The 27,913-nt window shown below is 37.5% G+C and overlaps 1 protein-coding gene across 1 annotated transcript; it reads left to right on the top strand.

Annotated features, from left to right (window-relative positions):
* Positions 1–600: 600 nt before the first annotated feature.
* On the top strand, positions 601–26,446 carry stab1 (stabilin 1). The gene is made up of 69 exons (XM_056758947.1): positions 601–866; positions 2,947–3,083; positions 3,168–3,283; positions 4,494–4,579; positions 4,711–4,780; positions 4,867–4,962; positions 5,075–5,185; positions 5,968–6,155; positions 6,301–6,431; positions 7,281–7,408; positions 7,507–7,583; positions 7,688–7,828; positions 7,917–8,054; positions 8,134–8,205; positions 8,289–8,402; positions 8,479–8,532; positions 8,769–8,849; positions 10,083–10,241; positions 10,355–10,417; positions 10,512–10,610; positions 10,689–10,775; positions 10,863–10,974; positions 12,524–12,710; positions 12,799–12,892; positions 13,064–13,219; positions 13,363–13,458; positions 13,615–13,710; positions 13,911–13,958; positions 14,309–14,436; positions 14,536–14,644; positions 14,756–14,833; positions 14,990–15,091; positions 15,353–15,457; positions 15,560–15,694; positions 15,765–15,893; positions 16,008–16,061; positions 16,178–16,291; positions 16,378–16,573; positions 16,833–16,928; positions 17,012–17,057; positions 17,239–17,318; positions 17,399–17,524; positions 17,777–17,850; positions 17,948–18,019; positions 18,099–18,218; positions 18,352–18,399; positions 18,481–18,561; positions 18,741–18,887; positions 18,982–19,116; positions 19,195–19,254; positions 19,384–19,560; positions 19,779–19,865; positions 20,074–20,220; positions 20,654–20,710; positions 20,990–21,194; positions 21,309–21,458; positions 21,547–21,651; positions 21,802–21,909; positions 22,196–22,389; positions 22,473–22,617; positions 23,289–23,422; positions 23,817–23,982; positions 24,084–24,190; positions 24,493–24,612; positions 24,836–24,985; positions 25,127–25,225; positions 25,498–25,644; positions 25,996–26,103; positions 26,219–26,446. Exons 1-69 carry the CDS (start codon positions 813–815, stop codon positions 26,255–26,257), a joined length of 7,671 nt encoding a protein of 2,556 aa, XP_056614925.1. The 5' UTR covers positions 601–812; the 3' UTR covers positions 26,258–26,446.
* The last annotated feature ends 1,467 nt before the right edge of the window (positions 26,447–27,913 follow it).

Here is a 27,913-nt window from a genome sequence, read left to right as displayed (position 1 = left end):
CAGGAGACAAACACAATAGCAGGAACTCTCAGAGTCTCAGACTGATGACACAGCAGTGTTGTGTTGTGAGCGTTGCGTTTTTCTTTCGACTATATTGAACGTCTGCTTTCCAATGTCAGTCTTTTGCACAATTGAATTTAGCCCTTTGAATCCCATTTGAAAGCTTATATGATCGCATCAACACGTAATACTGTAGAGAACATTCACATTTATGCTAAACATTTTTGAAGTATTAAAAAGTTTGCTACATCTACGTCAAGAGGTTAATAAAATAATATATAAAATAATATATATAATAATAAAATGGGAGTATTTTGCACTCAATGCATTCAAGTATTAATAACTTGTTTTGTTTACAGGTTGTGTGAAAAACACGATGTCCTGAGTTTTAACACTAAATGTTTCACCGACCATGAGTGATAAAGAAAAATGTGCCAATGCCTGTTGCACTGTTGCAAATTGTGCTGAACCCTGCAATCCAGTCAGCTGACAGCCGTTGACTTCCCAAGCGTCGACTCTGAAGAGGAAATCCGGCGATTTTCCTGTCAGGAAAAGGCAGTTTTTCTCACATCTCTGGAGCTAGTGTGTGATCATATCAAAGCTCTCTCTCTGTGTTGGCTCGACATGCAAAGAACACGAGGAAAGCGAGTCTGAGGTGATGGTTTGGAGATGTTTGAAAGTGAGACGTTGTGTTGAGTGTTGTGACTGGATATCAGGTCTGTTCATAGGATAGGCCTTTGCTGTTTGTCTTACATGCTTATCTGAGAACTTTTGAGGAGTGCCAAAGTTTTTTTCCCACTGGTGAAGCAGCCATGTATTATCTTCTCTTTGTGGGACTCGTGCTACTTTGGAGTTCACAGTTTCAGGTAAGATGCATAATGTTCGGTGATTTAGACAAATGCAATTTGGTTAGAAGTATATTTGTAGTAGTTTGGTATTGATGTTTTTTGGACATGATCCCATGATAATATCTTGTTCATTTATTTTTAAATGGGGCGTTTATAAATAATAGCGATAATTCAATATAAAAAGCATAAATCGATAATAGATTTATTTATATTTGATTATTATAGTTTTGGGACATGATACCATGAAAATACCATGGTATTGTTTGTTGTACCTTTTAAATACCATGATATATTCGTACAATATCACGTTTTTCAGACATTTGTCTCAATTAGGGATGTTACAATATCAAACTCTCACTGCACGATAATACCTCGGTATAAATACAATATTTATTTCACCTTTAAAAATGGCGACTTGGAAATGTGCCACAAGCGTCCTATTTTCATTATCCTCTAATCAGAACTGTTGTTTAGAGGTAGGAGTTCATGGGTCATATGACCTAAAATTACCTTTTATAAAATTATAAATCAATAATTAGATCATAAGAGAATATTGTGCATACAGTATACGACATGATACCATGGTAAATTCACATTTGATGATATATTTGATTATTATAGTGTTGGGACATGATACCATGATAATACCATGATATTATTTGCTGCACCTTGTAAATATCATGATGTATTCATACAATATCAGGGTTTTCAGACATCTGCCTTTGGTGGGGGTGTTGCAATGTCAAACTCGCTGCATGGTAATACCTCGGTATCAATATGGTATTTGTTGCCGCAAGCATCCAATTTTCTGTCTCCCCTTATTAGATCTGTTGCTTATAGATATGAGTTTATGGGTCAAAGGACCTAAAAATCCCTCTTATAAAATAAAACAATTGCTCCAGATGGACCTTGCCAAAGGTAACATCTATTATTTTTCTAACATTCTCTATGTTAGGGCCGGAAGACCTATCGTTTCATAAAGGCATGTGACCACGGTAATATTGAGACAATTTTGCTATCGCGATAATATTGTTACATCCCCATTCCTTCAAGTATTGTGAAAATTGCAGTGTGATGTAGTATATTATATATATATCACATTATAGTACAGTATAATTGCTATACTATAATATATTATATATTAAAATATACTAACTATCGTTAATTGATACATTTATAGTAAATTGAAAACTAGTAAGTAGTGTAGTTTCCTCTGATATTTAGCATAGTCAGGTTCACACACACTATAATATCCATATGTAGTCTCCATTGTTCAAGCATCAACCATTTTTTAGGTCTTCCACATGAAAAGTACTGCACTATACTATGCTACAGTATTTGCTGTACCACAATGTAATATATGAGTTATAATAACTATAGTAAATGAGTAAACTGTAGAAAACACGGTAGTATACCTTAATATTTACTATAGGTTCAAAAGAAAACACTGTAGTGTCTAGGAAATTTACTACAGTTTACTATAGAGCTGTCAAACGGATTTATCATGATGAATCGCATCCAGAATAAAAGTTTGTGTTTACATAATAAATGTCTGTGTAATGTGCAGATTATTTTAGTATTTATAAACACATATACATACACACATATTTAGGAAACATTAACATGTATTTAATTTTATTTTCCAATAATTGAAATGATACATAAATGTTTTTTTTTGATAGTTTTATGAAATATATTTATGTGTATTAATGTTTTTATAAATACAAAATGGATATGCACAGTACACAGACATATATTATATAAACAAAAAATTTAATTTTGGATGCTTTTATTCGCGGTTAATTGTTTGAAAATTGTTTACTATCATTCATTCTTTAGTATTCTACATGTATTGTTTTTGTACAGTTTAACCATGCTATTCATAGTCAAACCATGGTTATACAAATGGTAATCAACCCCCAATGGTTACTGTATTTTTATAATACAAAAATTACAGTAAATATTATTGTTTGCTGCATACAATGATCATTTAAAACGCTCAAAGCACGTTACATTTGTTACCCATACATTATTTAAAGTTACTTTTTATAGACTTTTTATAAAATTACTAGCACGTTATCTCTCTCTTTTTGTCAAGGCCACCCCTAACCGCTGCGACACCCCTCACACCATCCTGCACATGACCCCCTGCACGTCCTGTGCTGCGACACCTGCTGTCATCTGCCCGAGAGGCTTCAGGAAGACCTCAAAGAACGAAGGGAACCCCGGCTGCAGGTGTCTAATTGTCCAATTGACCCAAATCTTTCCTTCTGTCTGCTCTCATTATGTTTGTGTGTAATCTTCCTTTCCGCGTTTTAGTTATGTCGTGGAGCTCGGGAACCGTCAGGTGGAGCTTTCAGGGTGCTCGCACACCTGTGAGAAGGTGGCCACTGAGCAGAAATGCTGTCCGGACTTCTGGGGTCCCTTGTGCTTGCGTGAGTGTGTTTGACAGATTTCCAAAGGGGCTTCAAGATGACTTTAAATCAATAATAAACAACACTGTAAAACTTTGCTGTAATTTTGCTGCAGGTTTCCAGTAAGTTACTGTAAATTTGATAATTACTTCATATTTTCCTATTAGTTCATTTAATTTGAGTTAATCTTTACTTAAATCAAATTTAAAACACTTTTGTATTCAAAATGAGCAAGAAGAGACTGGTCTTATTACTGGCATTACACGGCAAAAAATGACATTCTTCCTGAGCATCGTTGGTCGTTTTCTAGTAAAAATATGTAAAACTTCCTAAATGACTATACATGAACATAGCAAGAAAAGTAACTTAAGATATTTAGTCTTATTTAATGAAAGATATGTAAGCATTAGGTAAGATTATGTTTGAAACAAAATAGTAAAAGATGTCTACAGTAAGTTACTGGCAATCCTGCTGCAAAAATACAGCAAAGTTTTACAGTGACGTATTGAAATAAACTAAAACAACGATCAATTAATTATTTGGTTTGGTAGACGCATTACACGAGTCAGGTGTGATGCTGTGGTTGAATCTAACACGAACTTGTCAGCATTAGGTGGACCAAACCTCAGGTGGATCCAAATAGATTTGTAATAAATATGCATGTGGGTCAAATTGTTGTTGTTAAAAAACTTAAAAAGTGAAAAGTTTTGTGTCTAATTTATTTGCATTTTTGTTTTTCAGAGCAAAAATTAAATATTGAACATTCTCCCCTGATTTATAGAAGACGCCCATAAAAATGTCATTCTGTGTTACAATCTTGTCAGGCATATTTACAACATAAATCAATTTATGACATTAAAATATGATTTTTTTTTATTTAATCTGCCAATATCCTAGGTTTGCCCATTTGTCGATAAGAATTTTTACTAAATTTAAGCACAATAAACTATGATATGCTCCCTTATTCTTTTATTTATTTCAATATGTACAAGTCAGAATGTTGTTTAAACTTGTACATAAATATTGTGTTGCACTAAATGACAATGTCACATTATTTTGACATTTTATTCTACAAAATCTTAGTTGAAACCCTAAAGTAGACATTTTACTTACATTTAATGTGCTTTCTATGGACATAAAATCACTTTCGTACATTTGTTTTAATGGGGACATCTCAAGGTCTATGACCCACGTATTTCTTGAAATGAAGTCAATTGTTTTTGTTTTCTAGCTTGTCCCACGTGGTCAGGAAAGACATGTAATGGTTATGGTACATGTGTATCCGGAGACTCAGGAAACGGCACCTGTGTTTGTCAGGTAAAACTCTGTTTTCTTCCATCTCCGTATTTGTGTTACCGTTAGTGAACAGCATTTGTTTCCATTTGATAATCTTGAAAGAAAAAAATAAATATGATATATAATACATTTTCTCGAATTGTTCCTCACAGGAGGGATATACAGGTTTCGCCTGTCAGGAGTGTTCGAATAAGAACGCTTATGGAGATCACTGCAGCTCAGGTCTGTCGGTTAACTTCTGTTAATTATTGTTATTTCTAAAGGAAAAAAACTGTGTACTTATAAAATGACGATGTATCATGTTATAGAGTGCAACTGCGTGAATGGAAAGTGTAATTCGGGACCAGACGGTAACGGAGAATGTTACTGTCAACCTCCATACTCAGGACCAATATGCGATAAAGGTAATCCAGCAAAATACTAGTTTAAATACCCTGGTGTACTACAATATGCTAAAACACTATAGAGTAAATCAACTAAATAAGCTTTTAAAATGCATATGCTTGTCTTTTGTAGTGTCTGAGTCTTGTTCAAGCTGTCCGGCATACTCGTATTGTAAAGGAGACGAGAGAAATGCCATGTGTCAATGTCTGCCTTGGTATAAGATGATTGGAAAAGTTTGTACAGGTACTTCCTCAACAATACTTTACATCGTACTTTACATTTGAATCAATTTACACACAAGGTTAAAGACTGACATTTCTGAGCTATTTTTAATAGTGTAATGTAGATTTGGATAACTTTTGACGCTAACTTCGTTTGCACCTATTTGCTTTAAAATTGTCGTTTTTTATTCTCTCAAACTATTGCTCCTTATATTTTTAACCATCAGCACAATGCATTCTGGGCTTGCATTCTCATTAACGGACTCTTGCAAGAGCATGCTAACAATCATACTGCACTAAAACACACACAGCCTTCATAGCTCATCTGCAATACCTCTCTGAGACGTCTGCTGTCAGACATCTATAAGATGTCTCTATGATGCTTATGATTTAGAATGGACGCAAAATCGCCCTTTCTGAGAAGTTTTGCAGATGTTTTACACAGCAGATGTTTTCCAGATCTCCAATTCTTTAGCAGACGTAATATGGACGTAAAGACGTCTCCAAGACGTATTACGGATGAACAAACTTTTGCAGATGTATAAGTAGACGTCAAATAGACGTCCGCCAGATGGAGTCTGCTTTCTGGGTAGCATATAGCAATGCACGAAAGGATAATAGGAACAGCATAACAAACACTGCAACATGCTATCAATCTCTTGAAAGAGCGCCACTTTTGCGCCGCGTTTTACACCATAAAAAACTACATTTACATGAATCCTGAATGTATCATATGTGATTAAGCTTGATAGGTTGATAGATTATAGGTGAATACATTTTCAATACACCGATGATGTATTGCAGGTGTGTGCGCACCAGGCATTTGCGATGCGAACGCAAAATGTTTATTCAAAAGTGGAAAGTTTCTGTGCACGTGTGAACAGGGATTCGTGGGTGATGGGAAACACTGCGTTCCCATCAACCCCTGTGACACTAACAATGGAGGCTGTCAGAAAGATTCCACCACCTGTGAATACACGGGCCCGGGAAAGGTGAGCAATGTATTGAGGGATTGACCTAGATTGCATGTGGTGCAATTTTGACGTTTATTTTGTATTATAAAGACATAAATGAAGGTTTCTGCATTATACTTGTGTTACATTTATAATTAATAGGCATTCGTATGTTTCTCTTCAGTCAAAATGTGTGTGTTTACCCGGGACCGGGCCGTGGGATGCATTAACTGGCTGCTTACCGAAGTCGGCCTGCACCCCGAGTTCGTGCCATAGCAGCGCCACCTGCGAGACGAGCTCAGACGGCACGCCCAGGTCTGTCCCGCTGTTCCCCCCACAATAACATGACAAGTCAACTTTCACTTCCTTTAAAACCACACTAACAACAGTCTGTATCTCACTGAAATGTCCGGGTCACTGCAAAAACAAAATACACTTTTAGCTTCAGATTTGATTAAAAAAATGAAGCGTATTTTCGAACAATCCCTTTTGGCATTGTGTCATTTTTCAGAATACTAATATTATATAAAAACGTTGTATTCTTCTTTTATAGATGACTCTCATTGTAATAATAGCGAGACGCTCTCGATACCATACTGTGAATAACGCAAAAAAAAATTTGTGTTTGTTGCCTTTCATGTGTTTTTTGCCTTTCAGTAAAAACACTTTATTACTAAATTATTTTGATCTGTAATGCAGTCAAATTGCTATTGTGTCAATGAAAAAAGTCATTTTCAAGGGGATACACTTTGTTATGATCTTTTTTTATTCTTAAAGATGTCAAACTACGTTTGTCCAAAAGGGTAGAAATTGGCGCTAATGAGCAAAAACACTTGGTTGGACTTGAATTTGGCTTTATTCTCACTTTTACACATTGTACTCCATGATGTCTGACATGACTAACCATTGATGTAAACAGATGTTGCGTCAAATGCTCAAGTGTGCCCTCTATAGACAAAATGTGGTAGTGCAACTTCAACCTCATTCGATTTAATGATAACGTTTCCTGACATAATTGATAAAATCAAGATTCATCTAAATGAATGCTCTGCACAAGAGTGATTCTGTCATGTCAGAAATAGATGTTGGGATCAAGAAAAGAGACGCCGTGATAGATGCTCACTAAAGGATGAGGGTATAAACCGAGACATTTGATTCTCTCAGATGCATTTGCAACGCTCAGCAGATTGGCGATGGCAGACGTTGCTATGGTAACCTCATGGAAAGGGTTCTGGAGCTGGACAGAGAGGGCAGTGATGCGGGGAATCTCACTGGAAGTGTTCGACTGCTCGGTGGGTCACCAAAGCCCAGTGTTTGGGTCTTTTTCATGTAACTTTAAGGTTGTTGTGTTAGTCTAAAAGCCATGCTGACATCACATTTTGGTTTTCAGAGCAAGGGTGTGAGTTTACATTGAGTCAACATGGCCCATTCACACTCTTCATTCCACTGGGATCCAATCCGTTCCAAGTGAGTGGAGCGTGCAAAAACAGAAATTACGGCCGAGCTGTTTGTGTTTCATGTCGTCATGATGTTTCCTGTTTTTTTATTTACAACTATGTTGTGCTATTTAGACAGTTCTAGGAAAATCCACGGCCAGCATGAATGAGGTTTGTAAACATCACCTCATTCTCGGACAGAGGCTTTATAAAGATTTAGAGGGGAACGATCTGTGGACGTACAGAGGGGAAAAGATCCGATTCAAAACCAACAAGGTTTCCATTCCTTCCGTTTATTGATTCATTCATTGATTTATCCACCAATCTACGCATTCGATGTGATCGATCTGTTCTGTGGCTGCAGCAATTCATCATGATGAGAGATCCTGATGTGTTGTTCACCATTCTCATGAGTGACATCCCAGCATCCAATGGTATCATTCACATCATCGACAAGCCGTTCACTCTCGCTCATATGGAATCTTCTGATAACAACATTGAGGTATCACATGGTTACTATTTTGCAACCCAAAGACCAAACACTACACAACCTCTAATGTTCATGTTCTGTTCTCATCAAGTTCTCCTCAAAGACCATCGGGGAGATTTTCAGAGAAGATGAGAGATTCAATCGATTCCTGTCTCTGGTTGACGTGAGTTGAACACCTCTCGCTCTGAAGCTGTCTCTTTCTCAAACTCAAGGATTTAAGACACGTTTGTCGTTTTTTTGCTGTAGAATTGTGGAACGCAGCTGCCCGTGAGGGGTTTGGGTCCGCTGACAGTGTTTGTGCCGACCAATAAGGCCATTGACAGATTCAGGGATGGAAGCATCATATACATGCTGAGTGACGTGAGCGTCCATTACCTGCTTTTTAAGACGTTAAGTCGGTTGGATCGTCATATATTTATTGATTCCTATCTTTCAGGCCAAACCAAAACTTCAGATGCTTTTAAAGCATCACATGTTCTCTCTGGCCGCTGTGAGTTCTTCTTTGAAATCTTTCTTTTTGTCATGAATTGTTGCCAGTGATTTTTGTTATTTTGACTTTGAAATGAGACATTGAAATGAAATGTTGCACTATAAAATGGCTCGATGAAACCAATTTTATTTCGAGCAGACATATTGGGCTGCAGCTATGTAAAGGCTTTACATTCATTAAACAGCTAGTGGTCTTTTTTTGTGGACGTGATGTATCGCTGTATGATTTTAACACAGGTTACTGTGGATCAGTTGGCCAGTATGTCCGAGATCACCACTATGGCCAACGAGATCTTAACAATCAACGTTTCTGGAGATGTAAGTGACTGCATTGCATTGGGGAGTGGCATGATTTGTTTAAATGGATTTATAAACCGACTTTCTGTCAATTTGGTTCAAGCGTGCAGTGCCTCATTCTGTGTCTATTAAGACATTTAGTGAGGTTTAGACACTACACTGTAAATTAAGGAAAATAAAGCACTATTTACTTTATTCATATGATTGAATAATTACAGCGGTTTCACCTGTATTTGAAATTTTGTACAATAAAAGTAAGAAAAGGGGTGAGGTTTGGACACTAGGTGGCGGAACAAAAAAGTTAAATAAAATAAATGAGTGAACTTTGAACACTAGGTGGCGCTGTTACAATAAAAGTAAGAAATTGGGTGAGGTTTGGACACTACGTAGCGGAACAAAAAATGTAAAAAAAAAAAATCTGTGAAGTTTGAACACTAGGTGGCGCTGATACAATAAAAGTAAGAAATTGGGTGAGGTTTGGACACTACGTAGCGGAACAAAAAATGTAAAAAAAAAAAAATCTGTGAAGTTTGAACACTAGGTGGCGCTGATACAATAAAAGTAAGAAATTGGGTGAGGTTTGGACACTACGTAGCGGAACAAAAAATGTAAAAAAAAAAAATCTGTGAAGTTTGAACACTAGGTGGCGCTGATACAATAAAAGTAAGAAATTGGGTGAGGTTTGGACACTATGTAGCGGAACAAAAAATTTAAAATAAAATAAATCTGTGAAGTTTGAACACTAGCTGGCGCTGTTACAATAAAAAATAAGAAATTGGGTGAGGTTTGGACACAATGTAGCTGAACAAAAAAAGTGAAAATACAATAAATTCGTGAACTTTGAACACTAGCTGGCGCTGTTACAATAAAAAATAAGAAATTGGGTGAGGTTTGGACACTATGTAGCGGAACAAAAAAAGTAAAATAAAATAAATTTGTGAACTTTGAACACTAGGTGGCGCTGATACAATAAAAGTAAGAAATTGGGTGAGGTTTGGACACTATGTAGCGGAACAAAAAATTTAAAATAAAATAAATCTGTGAAGTTTGAACACTAGGTGGCGCTGTTACAATAAAACATTTAAAATAAGCAATGGGGTGGGGTTTGGACACAAGGGGGTGCAGCGACGATAAAACATAGGTTTATGTGACTCTTGAAAATTATTATTGAAATAATTATTGAAATATTTTTTATTTCATTTAAAAAAAACATGAATGATAAACAATATTTGAGTGTTCTTTATTTGCTTGCAGGGAAGAGTGTTTCTGAGCGATAAAGGAATACCTCTGGAAGCCAAAGACATTGTTGCAAGCAATGGAATCATTCACCTCATAGATGGAGTTCTTGTCCCGTCCTCTATAGTTCCCATAATGCCCCATCGATGTGATGTCAACGAGAGCAAGATCATCATGGTACCTACATTTTCAGCCTTTCAAAGGGATTTCTGTTACACATACAGTGTTACTTAACATGCAACTGGGAAATTTTCTATGAGTTTTCTGAAATATTTGCTTGTCTTTAAAAGGGTCCGTGTGTTAGGTGTAGCTATCTCTATGAGACGCACTGTCCACCTGGAAGTGTTGAGCTGGTACTTACGCTTTTTACACATTGATGATATTTTATTGTAATTGAACTGAAAATTGGATTTCATCAACAATGCTTTGATCTTGTTGTCATCATAGGAAAATCATCTAAGAGGTTGTGAACTAGATCCGGACCCTCGATGGGCAGACTCATTTGCAGAGTCGGGCTGTGCCAAATACTGCAACTCTACACAGAAGGTATGATAAAATATGAAAGATTGTTATTTGAGAGTCATTCTTTTAAATGTAATAGTTTGTCTGATACGTTTATTGTAGAGAGCCGAGTGCTGCAGTGGTTTTTATGGGCCTGACTGTAAACCGTGTATTGGAGGTTTTCAGAACCCGTGTTATGACAAAGGGACAGTGAGTATGTTCTTGCTGAGAAATCTTGAGGAGACATCAGGAGAATGTTTTGTGAGTTTTACGGGTCTTATTGTTTTTGTTTTATAGTGTTTTGATGGAATGGCAGGAAACGGCTCCTGTAAGTGTGAGCCGCAGTTTAAGGGCGTCGGCTGCCACATCTGTGCAGACCCCAAAAAACATGGAGACAAATGTGATGAAGGTGAACGTTCTGCCCATACATTTGTTCGTTTATCAGCTGCTTCAAGCCATCCTTCCATTATCTATTCTCCCTTTCTCCATCTAGCCATCCATTCATCCATTTATCTTTAATCTGTCCATACACTATATATTATATACTTTAATCTATTGATTTAGTAATCTATCCAGTTCCTTTATTCATCCATCCATCATTCTCATCCATCATCTATTCTTTCTCCATCCATTATCTGTTTATCTTTCTTTCTTTCTTTCTTTCTTTCATCCATCCATTATCTATTTTTCTTTTCTTTTGTCCATCCATCCATTATCTATTTTTCTTTCTTTCATCCATCCATCATCTGTTTTTCATTCTTTCATCCATACATCCATTATCTATTTTTCTTTTCTTTTGTCCATCCATCCATTATCTATTTTTCTTTCATCCACCCATCAACTATTTATCTTTCTTTCATCCATCAATCAACTCATTTTCTTTCTTTCATCCATTTATCCTCTATTTTTCTTTCTTTCTTTCTTTCCTCCATCCATTCAATTTTTTTCATCCATCCATGCATCTTTTTTGCTTTCATCCATCCATCCATCCATCCATTTTTTTTCTTTCTTTCATTCATCCATCCATCCATCCATCCATCCATAATCTATTTTCTTCCATCCATGATCTATTTTTCTTCCATCCATCCATTCATTATCTATTTTTCATCCATCTATCCATCTCTTTTGCTTTAATCCATCCATCCATCCATCCATCCATCCATTCATTTTTTTTCTTCTTCCTTTCATTCATTCATTCATCCATCCATCCATCAATTATCAGTTTTTCTTCCATCCATGATCTATTTTTCTTCCATCCATCCATTCATTATCTATTTTTCATCCATCTATCCATCTTTTTTGCTTTCATCCATCCATCCATCCATTTTTTTTCTTCTTCCTTTCATTCATTCATCCATCCATCCATCAATTATCAGTTTTTCTTCCATCCATGATCTATTTTTCTTCCATCCATCCATTCATTATCTATTTTTCTTTCCATCTATCCATCAATTATTCCATCCAGTCATTTTTTCCAACCATCCTTTATCCATCCATTAAATATTTATTATCCATGGATTATTCTTTATTCCATCCACTCTGATTCATCATCTATTCTTGCTTCATACATCCATTCATTTGTTCCTCCCTTCTAAATCCATCCATCTATCCATCAATCCTTTATCTATTCTTCCTTTATCCTTTTATCTATCATCTATTCTTCCTTCATCCATCAAACGATCATCTATTTTTTCTCATGCTATCCTTTCGTTATCTATTTCTTCTTCATCCATCTGTTCATCTGTTTTTTCTTTCTTTCATTCATTCATCTATTATTTTATTCTTCAACCATCCATCATCTACTCATCCATTCATGTAAATAATAATCTTTTTTCTCAAAGGCTACATTTTTAATTGTTTTTGTGTCTTTTCCTTTACTTTTTGGCTTCTTTCAACCGTGACCTCACTGAACACCAGCGGCCATGATCTTCACCTCTCCTCCCTCTCTGTTCCCACAGATTGTCGCTGTGTTCACGGCAACTGTGATAACAGGCCAGGCAGCGTAGGGGTGTGCAGGAGAGGATCCTGTGCGGAGGGATATTCGGGCGAACTTTGTGACCAGATCGCCACCCCCTGCAATTCAGACAGCGTCTTCGAGTACTGCCACATCCACGGCAAATGTGTCTATCGCAACGATCAAACCATGTTAGTGTTGCAGATATAAATTACAAAATTTGCTGAACGAATCCTTTGTTTTGGGCTTGTTGTTAATGTGTTGTACTTTATGCTGTAGGTGTGTTTGTCAGCCTGGATATGAAGGGGACGGATACACCTGTACCGAAGCCAATCTGTGTTTGAAACCTGACAGAGGCGGCTGCCACCCAAATGTGAGACTTCAGTCTGTTCCCTTAGCTGGAGAGCTCCCCATAATTGTAGTTGCACAATCCTGTCAATATAAACCTGTTGTTTAGCTGTTAAACAAAGATGTTACGCAGATGAAAAAGATGAAAAAAATATATGTTTTTGAAATCTATTTTCTGGATTCTTCACGTTTTTAGGCGGGGTGTATGTATGAAGGAGGAAAGGTGAATTGTGTGTGTACGGAGGGATGGACAGGTGATGGAATATTGTGTGTGGAGATCAATAACTGCCAACTGAAGAATCTCAGTGGTTGTCATGAACATGCGGACTGTACGGCCACCGGGCCGGGACAGGTAGTGATTACTGACATCATAACATATGGCATGTAAATGTGTCTTGTTTCAAGCCAGAAAAAAATTTGATTTAGTTTTGGACCACTTTGTCACAGTTTACATAACCTTACAATCCAGGGGTTCAATTTTCTTCTTCTGTTCAGAATGAATGTAGCTGCAAGAAAGGTTACATGGGTGACGGCGTCGTCTGTAAAATTTTCAACCCCTGTCTGACAGATAATGGAGGATGCCACTCTCAGGTCTGCAGAGTTATCTATCAAATATATCTGCCGCATCCTTTATCCAACCATTTCATGTCTTGGCATTATAATGATAACCTGTCGAAATTCAGAAGCTGGAGTCAAATATTAGCGGGCAATGTTATTTTACTTTTGTATATGTTATGACATTTTTAGGCAAGCTGTACATTGAATATTGATGGAACGCACAGGTGCACGTGCCCAAGTGAATTAGAAGGTGACGGAGTAAGGTGTTACGGCAACATGCTAACGGTAATGTGACAAATGTTGTTTATTTCTCTACATCATAGGTTGTAATATTCATATTTTTGTGTCATGCATTGACTTGGATGTGTGTTATAATATACACAGAAAACGTTTACTGTTTGTTTAGAGTACAACTACAGAACAATGCATAGATATACAATCTTTTTACCTTTTAATCATTTTAAATGTTTTATTTTTATTTTTAGGAACTAGATGGAAACTCAGAATTTTACAACTTTAATCGCTTTCTTCAAGTAAGTACACCTTTACTTTCTAAATTGAATTCATCATAAATGTGAATAATTTCGAAAAAGGGAATCTGAATTTAAATTTTTTTTTTGATTTATCCGTGCTCATCAAAGAAAAAAAAGATGCACACTTCCATTTCATGGTGACTTTAATCCTAAAGCAATTGATGATCTTGGCTTTGTCCAAAACCAGAGCTACTTTGTTGCAATGCATCCTGAGATTGATTTTACATCCGAAGTGTCCATAGGATTTTTGAGCTACTGGTGTAGTAGGATTGCTATCTCATAGAAACAAAGGTTTATCAACAACAGCTAATCTTTATTTCATTTTCGAATTGTTTTATTCGCCACTGCAGAGGCATTTCGTGATCAACAGTGACAGCAGGGTTACGGCTTTAGTTCCCACCCTAACTGCTTTCAGAAACCTCAGCAAATCCGAAGAGGACTTTTGGTATACATATTACAGACTTCCTCATCTCCTACGGTAAAGATTTGGGTCGAGATCAAGAAATGTTACCTGATATCTGCAGGAGAGAAATCACATTATATCATCATTGAATCATGTGGATGTTATTTCGTGTAGAGTTCACTTTTTAGATGGAATCTACACCTCCGAAGATCTCAAGCAGCAAGTTGGTAAAACAGTCCCTACGATGGGCAAAACGAAATGGGGGGTTCAAAGCAAAGGAAAGGTAACAGTCACATATAACCCGACTCGTAAAATAACTACAATCTTAAAATGATTGTTTCCAAATTATGTAACAATAGCTTCTCTTGAACCTGTTCACCCTTTATGTCCCTAGGAGCTCATGATTGGCGATGCCACAATCGTCGTTCCAGACCTGAAGACAATAAATGGTTGCATTCACATCATTGACATGGTAATGAATTTGCATAGACGTTATGTTATTAGCATTAAGGGTTTAGTGACTATCCTGATATGACTGAATTGATGTCAATGGACCAAAGCTAGGAACCAGATATTTTTATAGGATCTAAATAAAAGTCAAGACCTAAAATACAACTGTCTTTCTCAGGTCCTTCGACCTCCTCTTTCTGATATTCCTCCACCTCCCCCCACTTTAATGGAGGTTTTGAATAACACACAAGAATTCAGTCTTTTCTATCAGGCGGCACTGGTGAGTTTCTGTGGTTCTATACAAATTTTAATACAAAGTTGTTGTCAATTTGATGTTCTGCATTTTAGTTATAGAACGTCATAACAAACAAGAATTGCAATGAGCATGCACAATTTGAATTCTCACTTAATACCCATAATGCAACGGGCTAAAGTGGTCTTCGTTTGGCTTTTTTTAACATGACCTACATTAAGTTTGAACATTACATATTTTTTGACTATTGCACTCATTACTGATTTTGTACAATCAATTTTATCGTAGCTATACAACTTGGAAAGAAGTATCCCGACTAACGATTTCACCATCTTCATCCCAAACGATAGTGCCATACGGGACTACCTGAATAAAACAAACTCTACACAGCTGGTAAGTGGACGGTTGAATCTGTATTTGAATCTTATTGTAATGTTGTCACATGAGATGTCAACAAAACTAAATTAATAAAAGAAACTATTTCTTGATCAACAGAGCTTAGACATTGTGAAATATCACGTTGTTATTAGCGAGCATCTCTTACCTCATCACTTGGGCGATGGAATCTTTAAAACCACATTTTTGAACAACGGCACTCAAATCATGTTTTACGTCGACACCGACAATCAGGTATTACACCATCGACAACAAATCTCTGTTTAGATGAAATGTTATGCTTATAACCCGTTTTCTCAACTAGACCATGGCAAATGACGTTCCCTTGAACGGAACTTTCATCGAGATGAGACGAGGCAGCTTGTTCGGGATCCCACGTGTCTTAGACATTCACAAGAACCTCTGCAGTAAAGACGTGCTTTTAAAAGTTTCTGTAAGTTTGACAATTTGACAGCATGCTTGTTTGCTCGTTTAAAAATTGAAGTGATTTTGCGAGCAGCCTGATGGAAAATGTTAACAGACTTGTGGTGTCTGCTGTTTATCGTAGGGTCGCTGTGGAGATTGTGAAGCTGCACCTACATGCCTTTCTAATGCCAAACCAGTAAGAATAAAAACAAATATGTTTATCTACAGTCTTACTTAAAGAAACGTAAGTTTTAGCAGTTGACCGTTTTATATCACTGTTCATTTAATTTGAAATGCTTCTCTTCTCTTAAGATACAGCCTAAGTTCCCTCAAAACATGAAGTCTAATTGTAGATTCCGTAAACGAGTCAAAAAAAAGTCAAAGTATGTGCCGGGCTGCAGTGTGAATTGTTTGAAAACAACAAAGGTATCTAGATTCTTCATTTGTACGTATTCACAACAACAATGAATAGTGCATGTTGATCAACTCATAGGATCGCAACATCTTTGTAGGACCACTCTTGTTGTCCTGGATACTTCGGGCACAATTGCTTCAAATGTCCTGGGACTGTGGGTAACTGGTGCTCCAACAACGGCCAGTGTAAGGACGGTCTGTACGGAAGCGGGGAGTGTCTTTGTAATGAGGGATTTCACGGGACCGCCTGCGAGATGTGTGAACCCGGGAGATACAGTCAAGACTGCAAGTCAGGTATCACCAGTCGACAACTCTAGAGGTTATCAACATCTACAAGAACGTTTTTTTTAACAGAATCAACAATCTGTTCATGTGTTGGGTTATGGATTCCAACAACTCCTAACTGTTAATTTTGAACCCCGACCATAGTCATATCTAGAGAATTGCTCAGAACAGTCTTTCTATGGACATTCTGTTGCTGAAACTTGTGTAGTCCTAGAACATACACCTGTGGCACGACACGTTACGCAATGTTGCTTTTGTCGTTTGACAGTATGTCATTGTGAACATGGCATGTGTTTGGATGGAATGGAGGGATCCGGTCGGTGCGTTTGTTTCAAAGGATGGAAGGGAGTGAATTGTTCTGTTGGTCAGTATTACAGTCAAACAACAATTTACGATACATGCTCACTGTGCTATTCTGTCTAATGTTATTAATATTCGTGTTTTCAGAGGTAGTTAATGATGTCTGCGGTGGAGTTTGTGATGTCAATGCCAAGTATGTGTGAAGAATATATACAATGAGACCAAAAATACTGAGGACACGTTAAAAATGTGTACATTCGAAACCTGGACACTTGTTTTAGAATCAACATTTTTTGTAACACCGGCCACATTTCTAGAACAATTTGTATGTTGTAGTATTGTTGTTTTTCAATGTTATTTTTATCTTGTTCCAGCTGTATCTCTGGAGGTACAGGAGCTCCTCCCGTTTGTACATGCACGGCTGGTTATGAAGGCAATGGGACAATCTGCAAAGGTTTGTTTGATGGTTTTATAGCTAAGACCGTTATGTAACTAATGCTTTACATTTTGTTGATCTTAATGACTCTTCCACAGAAATTAACCCATGCGCCACATACAATGGAGGATGTTCAGAAAACGCAGACTGTGAGAAGACGCTGCCCGGAGAAAGAAACTGCAAATGTAGAAGTGGCTACATGGGCGATGGCGTTGTGTGTCTCGGTAAAAGTGGGATTCACTTCTTGTATAATAATGACTGATGTGGACCAAAGAAATCTGGGACATGACTTTGATCTTACAATGATCTCCAGGACAAGTTTATTTTGTTAACAGTTTGAATGTTGCTTTTGTTTCATGGCTGGGCAAAATTGTGTATTTAGAAATCTGAATTGAAATTTTAACTGGCCAATTTTAGTTTTGGCGAGATCTATTATCTAAAGTTGTGTAATTTTATGTTGTTTCATATTTTTTCAGAAATCGATCCCTGTTTAGTGGACAATGGAGGATGTGACATAAATGCTTTGTGCTTAAAAACAGGACCTCACAGGGTTTGTGCGACCTTTTTAATTCACTTTTAACAGCTGTTAAACAAATCACCAAATTGTTCAAATGGTTTTGGTTATATTTGTGATATTTTTGCTCAAGGTCGCGTGCACATGCAGGTCAGGTTTCACATCCATAGGTCATAGATGTCTGGCACTTAATCCATGTCGGCAGGTAACCGATTTCACCGACAGAATAAATTTATTCATTTACTCTATTTATTTATGGTATAACATGTTTTTTCGTGTTCTAGAATAACGGTGGCTGCAGTTCTAATGCTATCTGCAAAAACATCGGAAACGGGGAGCGCAATTGTTCCTGCTATTTTGGATACAAAGGAGATGGTTTACAGTGTGCAGGGACTGTCAGTAGAGTTAGTATCGATTAAGATTTATTTCACATGAATTATACAGAATAGCTAATTATGAATTATACCTAATTTATTCATTATATTAAATAACAATTCTTTAGCCTTTAAAATCAATCTTAATGTTGCTTGTTCACAGGAGTTTCTTCGTAAACCCGAGGCTGCTTGGTTTCGAAGAAATTTAGGGGTACGTATAATTGAAACTGACACAATTCCTTATAGATAAAAATAAATCAAAAATAATTATTTGAAACATTTGCGTTTTTAGGTGTTGGGTCTGCGAGATTTGTTGAGTTCTGGGCCGTTTACAGTGTTTGTACCTCACACTGATTATGTTGTTAACCTTACGGTACTACAACACTTACACAACCACATCACACAAATATAGCTAATTTACCATTTTGATAAAATGTTTACTGTTCTTTATACGAATTAATGTAGTTTCATTTATAAAAACGTGAACTGATGTTTCAGGAAAATTTATTTTTATTTAATTTTTTATAGTATCTTTTCTTGTTTCTTCCTCAGGTTGAGGCGTGGCTGAATAAAAGTTTCACTCCAGACCTGTTGAGGAATCACATCGTTGGTTGTGAAGAACTTCGAGAATCAGACCTGAGGTCTGTTAAGGAGGTTATGTCCAGTAGCGGACATAAATTACGCTTCAGCGTTAAAGATGTGAGTTTACACGCACCCAAAATGTGTTACATTTTCGTCTGGAGAAACATTGAGTTTCAGTTTCTAACTTTTATTTTTATTTGATGTCACGCAGGGTGTTGTGCATATCAACGACTATGCAAAGATCATCACCAGCGATTACGAGTGTATCAATGGAGTCATACATTTCATAGACAAAGTCATCTTTCCATACGAACTGCCGGTGAACAGGCCGGAGAAACGCATTGATGTACGTAACTCAACCGCCAGATTCTCTGTAGAATTTTTTTTGAATTTGAGTTTTCAACGCAAATTTTTTCTGTTACAGTTGAACGTTACTGCCGCTGCAGAGCAGTACGGCTTCAAAATCTTCAGCAAGCTTCTTAAGGTATGCAAGTCTGGGTTTCTCACAGCTTCCTTTCATTTAAAAATGTTATACAAAAGCCTCATACAAATGCATTTAAAATAATTTATATTTACATTTTTTAATGTTTGTCTTTTGTTTAAACCTCAACAGGATGCTGACATGATGCACTTGGTGCTACATAAACCCTTTTACCCTTTCACCATGTTCTGGCCAACCGACGACGTTTTCAACAATCTCCCCGAAGCGAGAAAGACGTGGTTATACACAGAGGAGCATCGCGACAAACTGCAAGCCTACCTCAAATCTCACATAGTGCGTGACCAGAAGGTACGAAATTCGCACGGTTATTGTTGTGGTGTCACGGGACGTGTTATTTACATCTGAAAGAAAAGGTTCACCCCAAAATGTTTCTCCTCATGTCAAACTTGTACGACTTTCTTTACCTCTATGGATTATATATGATGGGGACATGGCTTGGAGCGATGAATACATGTTTTGGTAAACTGTTCTTTAATTGAACCCTCCTTCAACATTGTTGTTTACAGACCATCGCTCTTGCTCTTCCTTCCGAGAAGAAAGTGACAACATTGTTTGGAACAGAGATCACCTTCAGCTGCAACAAAGACTCAATTGTGATTTTTTTTCTATAAAATGTTGTGAAAATATGTCTTCTTATGTTATGAGCCTGTTCTCCAGACATTGTGGATAGTATATTTTGGGCTTTAGTTGAAGCCTTAGTGCATGAAAAGCAAATTAGATTGGATGAAGACATCATTTTTAAATTGCAGTTTAACTTATGTGCAATGAACCTGTAACTTACCACTCAATGTTGATTTTTAGGGTGATATTTTAATTGGTGGAAACAATGCCAGAATTGTATCTCGAAACATGCAGTTTGAATCAGGAATCGCTCATGGGATTGACCAGCTTCTGGAACCGCCGAGCATTGGTGCACGCTGTGATGACTTTGCCAGTACAGAGACAAAGGTGTGAAACCTCTATCTTTCTGGAAGATGAGTAAAGATGTTTAGAGAGCTCATATAACGACTGACAAATTTGGGGTCGTTTTGAATTGAAATAGGTAAGAATCCTTGTTATGCGTATTTTATGATCTCGGCTTCTTCTGGGCCCTGTGACATTGGGAAAGGGAGTCAACATTTCGCCTGGATTTCCTTTGAAGCAGACCAAAAGGTCCTGGTTATCATCAGGAGAGATAAGATCTCGGTGGTGAAGTTTTTTGGAAACCTTTTGGGTTGCCGATCTGAACTCTGTGCCCATGGGTATTTTGTTTTAAGATCCAACCTGATCCAGTTTATGGTCACAGCAAGCACTACATCCTCCATGTCAAATTGTGAATTATGTTATTTTTTTATTTCTTCTTGAAGAAATACAATTTCACAATATGTTTATTTGTCTCTAGGGAATATGCAGTTCTTGCGCTTTTCCGGTCCAATGTCCTCTCGGAACTGAAGACACAGTGAGTGAATCTCTATTCTTACAAAATAATGTAAATGACTTAAGCTCAGTTTTTATAAAGAAAAAAAATTACCACTAATTGACGGGGCACAACAACACACAATGCAAAAAACATATTTTCTTAATCTGTATTTTGTGTCGTTTCCAGTAAAATATTTTTTTTAATATACAAAAATGTTCGTAAATTTAGGTATAATTGCTTTACTGTTTAAATTTATTTACTGGAAAACGAGACAAAAGTGCTAAATAGTTGGGTCAATCCATTATTATCTTCTTACAGAACAAAACTAACATCTGTAGACGATCATACTCGCCTTACTTGAGTCGGCGGCCATTTTCCTCTGGTTACTATCGTTATCCTGGTCTGTACTCGTACGGTTACGGGCACAATTCTTTCAGTTCTACGATCGGCTGTAACCGAGTCTGCACAAAAATGGCGTGGACTTTTAAGTGCTGCAAAAACCACTATGGTAAAGATTGTCAAGGTAAGCAGCTTTACACATTCATCTTTAAAAAGTCTTCATTCTACTTTAATTGGACTGAGTTACAGTACAGTTGTATAAAACCCAAACTGTGTTTGTGTTGGTTTTGTGGTTTAGTTTGTCCCGGTGGTCTGGAGGCTCCGTGCGGAGAACATGCCAAGTGTGATGACGGATTTGATGGATCCGGACGGTGTAAATGTCACCCAGGATTTACAGGCACGGCCTGTGAGCTGTGCGAGAAGAATCACTTTGGACCCAACTGCACAGGTGCCCCATTTTACCCAGCTGGATTTAATTCATAATTGTATGATAAACTGTGGTCAGACACAATCGTAATGTTTGTGTCTGTTCGCAGCGTGTAATTGTACCAAAAAAGGCAAATGCGATGAGGGCCTGGACGGCAACGGCAGCTGCTTTTGTCTTGAGGGATGGGCGGGCACGTTCTGCGAAACAGTGATTGGTAAATACAACTGTACGCGTTGAAAACCCAAAATCACAAGTTAAAGGAAAACTGTTGTTTGCCTTCCAATATTGTTCGTTTGATAATGTTACATTTTATTTACCCAAGAACTTTTCTGTGACTGAGAGTCTTGTCTCAATTATTCAACAGAAGTCAAGCCAATATGTTCTCCTTCATGTGATGTCAATGCAGTCTGTAATCCTGGAAATCAGTGTGAATGTGTGCCGCCCTATGAAGGAAATGGTGTCAACTGCACAGGTTGGTCTACTAACTCATGTAACATATAATACGATTTTATTTGTTGATCGGATTGAGAAGCAAAGCCAGATTTAAACTAAACATGAGCTCAGTCAGAACATGATTTTAACGGTATCTTCTAAAACAGACCTTTCGATTTAGCATAGAATTTTAATATTTAAATCAATATTAAGAATACATTTAAAAAAGCAATGCAAGTTATCACACTTCCTGATCAGTTCCTATTGTAGCAATTCAAGGTTTCGGTAACAATTGGTTTGGTTGTTGAGTTTCGTTGTCTTCACAGCTCCAGATCTCTGCATCAAGTATAACGGAGGTTGTCACGATCAGGCAGATTGCCTACAAACCGGGATCAACATCACTTGTTCTTGTGTTACGGGCTATTCCGGAGATGGGTACGATTGTTCGCCCATCAACCCCTGCCTGGAAGAGGCTAACGGAGGCTGCAGCGATTTTGCGATATGCATTTTTAATAGACCTGTAAGGGAGTTTTCCCTTCTCAATTTACTTTGAAAAGGGTTGTCAAGATGTGGGTCATGTGGAGTGTTTATTTTTTGTGTCAGAATAAGAGGAGTTGCCAGTGTCTCCAGGGGTACGTTGGAAACGGGATCCAGTGTTTGGAGAAGGTTGTGCCTCCTGTTGACCGCTGTTTGGAGGACAACGGAGGTTGCGACCCCAAAGCTTCTTGCAAAGACCTTCATTTCCACAGTAAGAAATTTTGTGTGTTTTATTTTTTTAGACCTTGCTGAAAAGACAGGCTGGTCTAGTTGGTAAATCGACCTATGCTGGATGTTGAGTGAGCTAAAAATCATTTTGAATGCCTTAGCAACGGAATAGCTGAGTAGCTTTGGCAACCATTTGGGACACCCTATAATGACATCTAAGTCATGATGTAAAAACCATTTTGAATTGCTTAGCAACAGCATAGCAACTGGGTGGCTGTGGCAAACATCCAGGGCAGTCTGGTGACCACACAGTAATGAGCTTTAGCAACAGCATAGCAACTGGATGGCAGCCACCCTAGTGACCGCATAGCAATGACATAACCATTTTGAATGCCCTAGCAACAGCATAGCAACTGGGTGGCTATAGCAACCACCCAGCACACCCTGGCGAATGCACATTAATGATATTAAAACATTTAATGATATTAAAACCATTTTTAATCCCTTAGCAACAGCATAGCAGCTGGATTGTGAAGGACACAATCCTTTTTTTATGAGCAAGCAGCACTTCATCTGTTTACGTTCTAGAAATATAATAAATTGTTGTTAAGAATATAAATGATTTATTTTGTGGAATGTCAAATCATATAAATAACACACAGAGCAAAGCTTTTATGTGCAGTATGTGAACACATTGTCTTCGTTTTGTTGTAGCAAAAACAGCCGGCGTTTTCCATCTGCGACCGTCCGAGGGGAAATACAAATTAAACTTCAGCAAAGCCCAAGAAGCTTGTGGAAAAGAGGGCGCAGAGCTAGCAACCACCTCCGAACTGTCCGACGCGCAACAGGTGACCTTAAACCCCAACCAGCACCTGTTACATACTAGGACTGCATGATTTATCGTATTTTAATCGCTTTAATGAATTCTGCCTTGAGTGATTAATTGAGGATAATCAATGCAATATTAACAGCAAGCTCAAAACATTGCTCAGGAATTGCTCATTTGTGTATGAGTGAATGTGTATTAAAGTGCAATGAATATTTTGAAGTGATTAAAAAAGTTCCGAACTGACATAATAACCAAATTATTAATCACAATTAAAATTTGAAGCAAATAATCATGATTATCGCTTTACCCAGATTATCGTGCAGCCCTATTTCATACATTTTGTCTGCAGTAACACAGATACGTTTGCGCTTGATGACTGCAGATCCACACATGATTTGTTTTCCTGCTTTCAGCTTGGAATGCACATGTGTGTGGCGGGATGGATGGCGGGACGGAAAGTGGGCTATCCGATCCGGTTCCCTTCTGCCAAATGCGGAGACAACCACGTGGGCATCGTGCTGTACAAAGAGCCAGTCAATGTCAGTTGGACCTATGATGCTTATTGCTACAGGATGAGAGGTATGGAGAAATGTCTTCTCAGTTGGAATATCATTTTATATTTTACAATAAACTGTCTATATGAATGGGCTGATATGAATTGATGGTTTTGTCTGGTACAGAGGTGGCTTGTGAATGTGGACCAGGGTATGTTGGCAACGGGGAATTCTGTAATGGGGATTTGGCTTCTGTTGTTGCCACCACTTCCAACTTTTCTGCGTTTTACAGTGTAAGTAGCCAATGAACTGGCTTTAAATGCTCTGAGAGTTCAAATACAACTTGAGCTCTGTTAACAAAATGTCTGCCCTGATAGTACATGTACATCTGGTAGACGTCTATTGGATGTCTTTAATTATATCTGTAAGACGTATTTTTGTTCATTGTATGCATAACGTCTCTGAGATGTCTCCTATGTCTATCTAACAGGAGACATCTCAGACAGATGTCTGTAAGATGTTTATGATTTAGAATGCATGTAAAACAGCTTTTTCTAAGATGCTCATTCGATTTTTTAACTGGTTTCTCCTGCAGACTTTACTTAGATACGCAGAGGACACTGAGGAGGGGAAGAAACTCCTGAACCTCTTGTCAGATGTCCAGGCAAACATTACTCTCTTTGTACCTCACAATGATGGTTTCACTGCAAACTGGGTAATCGTCAATACTACGAAAACTATTTTTAGTTTTCAGTTTTTTTGGTGTCTGCTAGCATTTTAATACGCAAATGTCACTATATAGCTTTTCATGTATTGATTCCATTAAAGATCATTATTTACAGTATTTTGAATTGTCTACAGTAAAAATATTGTGTAAATCAGTTATCGCTGTATTATTGAATACCGGCACAAGTCTAATCCTAATTTTTGTTTTTCAGACGTTGTCTTGGAGGGATTTGCAGTATCACGTTTCAGCAATTAATAATGTTCATTACTTTGAAGACTTTGTTAACGACACAGTAATCCCATCTCGTCTGGGCTCAGACCTCGTCGTAATGATTCCTTCAAACTCTACCAGCCAGTCTCAGGTAAACCTAATCGATTGTAAATCAACAAGACAAATAGTGTGTCTGAAAATGTTTAAATGAAGCAATAATCATGTAAATTCACAAAGAATTGAATGTGATATTGGTGTGTTTTACACATTTATACGGGACTCTAAACCCCAGAAACTGGTGAATGAGGAGGTTATATTAGCTTGGAACATTCCAGCCATCAATGGACTGATCCATGTCATTGGAAGTCCGTTTAGAGCGCCCCCTGTTCATGTAAGTTGCCACTTTTGTTATGAAGCTTTGGAGTGTAATGGAAGACAGCTTTGCATCCACACTTTTCATTAAATAGAGTAAATGCAGAGAATGAGATATTTCCAGAAATGCCATATGCACACATACAATTGAGCAACAACTTCCGTTGGCAGAAATCCTGTCTTCCTTTGCCCTTTGACTTCCTCAGATCTGCTAAAATTTGTCAACGTCCTGACGTAGATATTTTCAATCAATCAGAAATGTATAATTCTAAATTTTCTGGTAATTTTTAGGTGGCGCCAGTTCTTCCCGTCACACAGTCCAGCAGTGTGGCAGTGACCACTGTTCTCATTATTCTTGTTATCATTGTTCTTGTTGCTGGACTTGCGTACTACGTTTTTAAACATAAGAACGATGCATTCCGATTCCAGTATTTCAAGGTACGTTGACCAAATTATACATATTTAAAGATACAATCCGTAACTTGTCTCTATATCATCATCTCTGTTTAAAACATAAAATTGCAAGTTATTTTCTTTACGTGGGTTGAAGATTTAATCAATGATTGTCCAATGCACTTGCTCAATGTCAATGTCAAAAGATTTTTTTACGAAAAAGTGACGGATTGCAGCTTTAAAGTTTTTACACTGAATTAGCCAACATAATGGAAGCTTTTCGGTATCCATGACACGGTTCAGACTCTTATTTGCTAGAGCTTCTACATGTGCACAAAGGGTTTCAAAGGTAAATTAATGTAATAGCTCATCTTTTTTCATTGTACACATAAACAGAATGAAGATGAAGATGGTTCTTCCACAAAAGGCAGTGGAAACCCAGCTCTGGTTTCCATTCCTAATCCTTGTTATAGTGGATACAGGGCATTTGCAGAACCATTCGGGGTAAATATTTGTTAATTTGTATATTGGGCTAATCTTTGTTGAAAGGGCCATCAATCACATGTACAGTAGAAGACACCATGTATTTGTAGTACTTAAACAAAATCATTTGTTTCAGGACTCCGCTCCTACAGACACACCCAACCCTATGGAGTAGCACAAAAGGAGCTAAACTCATGTGTCACCTGCAGTCAGCAACTGCCAAAGAGAAGAGAACCTGGCCAAATAAAGTGGACTCAACAACCCTGCGTATTCTTAAATCTAGCAATGAAGGACTTGCTCAACACATTCCAGAAAGCCTGCGATGGTGCTTTTTTATTGTTTAATAAAAATAGATGGATTTTTAGTTGTCCATTGTTTTGACAGGTTTCTTTTCTTGACCAATGGGAAAGGAAATCAGCTATCCAGGGATTATAACAAGGGGTCTCATTAATGTCCCCGCCGCAGAGCCCAAATCTCATAGGTGTCGTCAAGATAATAACAGGGTTTTATTCTTCTGCAGTCATAATGCAGACGGTTGCCATAGCAAAGCAGAAACGTCTCCCAGCGGAAAAAACAACCACCTGTTCTTGTTATCTGACGTCCTTTATGACCTGCAAGTACTAACAAGGTGATAGGATAATTAAATATGACTGAATTTGTATTTTCTTTGATTTACATCTTGCTACCTATTGGTTGTGTCAAAAATATAAACACATTCTTCTATTGTAGATGTGACTACAATACGTAAACCAGATTTGTGAAACGGCCTAAATGTTTTCAGACAGGTTCCCAGTCCCCTCCCCCACAAACTCACGCTAATTTAGTGTATCCCTGTTGGGCAGGTTGGGACGCTTCAACAAAAAACTCATTTTTAGGCCGCAGTATTTCAATTTTTTTTATAATTCAAATGATGGCATATGGGCACTGCAGATTGTATTAGGAAAAGTTTGTTAAATGCATTTCCTTAAGAAAGAAACGGGCGATACACATAAACGGGTTCATTATTTGAAATAGACCAATCACAATTCAGTATTCAAATAAATGCCGTAAAACAACCACACTTGTCGGTTTGATTTTGAAAATCAAATATTCAAGTCAATGTGTTTCTGCCATTGTTCTTACAATATATTGCAGCGATCCATGCGGTACATTCTTTGCTAGATAGGTTTTTAATTTTGTGTAAATTAGAAGAAATCCCCAGGACTTTAGGACCCAGAGGCTAAAAAGACTGCAGTGAACAAAGCTGGGCTTTCCTCCACCATGCTCGTTTTCACCTCCCATCCCCCATATTTATCGCGCTCACAGCAAAGCACTCATCCCTCCTCGAAACGGGAGTAGAAACCCTAGAAGGGCGGCTTTTAGCCACACCAATGTGTCATTTGTCACACCTTCCCTTGTGTTTGCTTAGCAATGTTGTGAAAGAGACCTTCAAATGAGAACTACAAGAATTTTATGAAGTGTTGTAGTTTGCTATTGGGGGAAAATGGCAGACCTTCGACTTGGTACGAAAACATGCCTGGCGATAAGCAAAAAAATGACTGGTGTAAAACACAACACAAAACTGTTTAGAGAGCACAGACTCTCTCTATTTTTGTATGTTGCAAAAATCTGAGAAAATACAAAAAAAGTTATGAAACGCCTTAATGACTAAACGAAATGTGTGTTTCAAAAACAAAGGAAATTCTTGGGAACATTGTGTAAAACCCAGCCTCACCTTCTAACTTATCTGTGTAAAATCTTACTACAATGTACAAATGACATGGTACAAATTCATACTAATTCACCTACTTGTAAAGTACTTAAAGGGTGCCATGAAATGCTGAATATTGCA

Source organism: Triplophysa dalaica, chromosome 10 (genome assembly GCF_015846415.1).
Source record: "Triplophysa dalaica isolate WHDGS20190420 chromosome 10, ASM1584641v1, whole genome shotgun sequence".
NCBI classification, from domain to species: domain Eukaryota; kingdom Metazoa; phylum Chordata; class Actinopteri; order Cypriniformes; family Nemacheilidae; genus Triplophysa; species Triplophysa dalaica.
The sequence above is the reverse complement of the archived record's forward strand: the minus strand, read 5'-3'. Positions and strand labels throughout refer to the sequence as shown.

What these genes read in the sequence shown, in the direction of transcription:
- stab1 (XM_056758947.1), top strand. Translation starts at nt 813, where the DNA reads ATGTATTATCTTCTCTTTGTGGGACTCGTGCTACTTTGGAGTTCACAG. An exon ending in ATGGTTTCACTGCAAACTGG is followed by an intron (nt 24,613 to 24,835) that starts GTAATCGTCAAT and finishes TTTGTTTTTCAG; the next exon opens with ACGTTGTCTTGGAGGGATTT. An exon ending in TTAGAGCGCCCCCTGTTCAT is followed by an intron (nt 25,226 to 25,497) that starts GTAAGTTGCCAC and finishes GGTAATTTTTAG; the next exon opens with GTGGCGCCAGTTCTTCCCGT.